Consider the following 1,594-nt stretch of genomic DNA (forward strand, 5'->3'; position numbering starts at 1 on the left):
ACAAGGGTCTCCCACCGGAGTTGGTCAGGACTGCTGTGATGGGTCTCCCACCGGGGTTTCCCAGGTCAACTGTGACAGCAAAAAAGGCGATGTTCAAGGCCAGGCGGCAGCACAAGTCAACTTGAATAACGCTGGTGAGAAACCCTACATGTGTGGGGAGTGTGGATACAGGACAGCTAGAAAGTCTGACTTATCCCGACATATGAGGACCCATACAGGAGAAAAACCCTACAAGTGTGACCAGTGTGACTATTCTGCAGCACAGAAAGCTCATTTGGACAATCATCTAGCAAAACACACCGATGAGAAACCCTACATGTGTGGGGAGTTTGGGTACAGGACAACTCAGAGGTCTGCCTTATCCCAACATATGAGGACCCATACAGGAGAAAAACCCTACAAGTGTGACCAGTGTGACTATTCTGCAGCATGGAAATCTTCTTTGAACAAGCATATAGCAATGCATGCTGGTGAGAAACCCTACATGTGTGGGGAGTGTGGGTACAGGACTGCTCGCAAGTCTACCTTATCCCTACATAAGAGAACCCATACAGGAGAAAAACCCTACAAGTGTGACCAGTGTGACTATTCTGCTGCACGGAAAGACACTTTAGACGATCATCTCACCAAGCACACCGGTGAGAAACCCTACATGTGTGGGGAGTGTGGGTACAGGACAACTCAGAAATCCATCTTATCCCGACATATGAGAACCCATACAGGAGAAAAACCCTACAAGTGTGACCAGTGTGACTATTCTGCAGCAAGGAAATCCCACTTGGACATTCATCTAGCAAAACACACTGGTGAGAAACCCTACATGTGTGGGGAGTGTGGGTACAGGACTGCTGACAGGTCTCACTTATCCCAGCATATGAGAACACATACAGGAGAAAAACCCTACAAGTGTGACCAGTGTGACTATTCTGCAGCAGAGAAATTCAATTTAGACAAACATTTAGCAAAACACACCGGTGAGAAACCCTACATGTGTGGGGAGTGTGGGTACAGGACCACTTACCGGTTTTCATTAGCCAAACACATGAAAGGCCATACAGAAGAAAAACCCTACAAGTGTGACCAGTGTAGCTATTCTGCAGCCTCTAAGTCTATCCTATGTCGACATATGAGAATTCACACAGAGGCACCAAGTCTGCAACTGTGACCATCTCCTAGTGACATTTAGTACGCACAGTCTGCTGTTAACCACAGTTTCTTTACTTAATATTTTGATACGAATCTTAAGGGTATATGACAGTTATGTTCATTAAGATTTAGGCTGAATATTCTGTAAGAATTCATGATGTTTGCAAGTAGGCAAAGGTTTTTCTCAAGAAAAAGCCCTATACTTGTTCACTTTAAAATCTAATTAAGTTATGGCTATGATTCAGGTACAAGAATAAGTCTTAGTTTCGCTTAGTCGCCCATTTACTTTGTTGTAATACCAGATATCAAAATCTATTTTAGCTACCTAGAATTGTAGAGTGAGACTAGTAAGCATTATAGTATGGATTGGATAATGTACATATACATAATCAGTAATTAACATCGGTAAGTGATTGTACACAGTAGTTGAAGCTGAAAGGTAGACATT

General features: G+C 43.4%; 1 protein-coding gene across 1 annotated transcript in view; it reads left to right on the forward strand.

Annotated features, from left to right (window-relative positions):
• The first annotated feature begins 343 nt into the window (after window positions 1-343).
• LOC109472454 (zinc finger protein 845-like) overlaps window positions 344-1,594 on the forward strand; it is a 12,266-nt gene continuing 11,015 nt past the window's right edge. The window contains exon 1 of the mRNA XM_019772234.1: window positions 344-1,023. Coding sequence (XP_019627793.1) covers window positions 371-1,023 — 653 coding nt within the window. The 5' untranslated portion in view covers window positions 344-370. The remainder of the gene's footprint in view (window positions 1,024-1,594) is intronic.

This window comes from Branchiostoma belcheri, unplaced genomic scaffold (genome assembly GCF_001625305.1).
Source record: "Branchiostoma belcheri isolate BF01 breed outbred unplaced genomic scaffold, Haploidv18h27 scaffold276, whole genome shotgun sequence".
Taxonomy (NCBI): domain Eukaryota; kingdom Metazoa; phylum Chordata; class Leptocardii; order Amphioxiformes; family Branchiostomatidae; genus Branchiostoma; species Branchiostoma belcheri.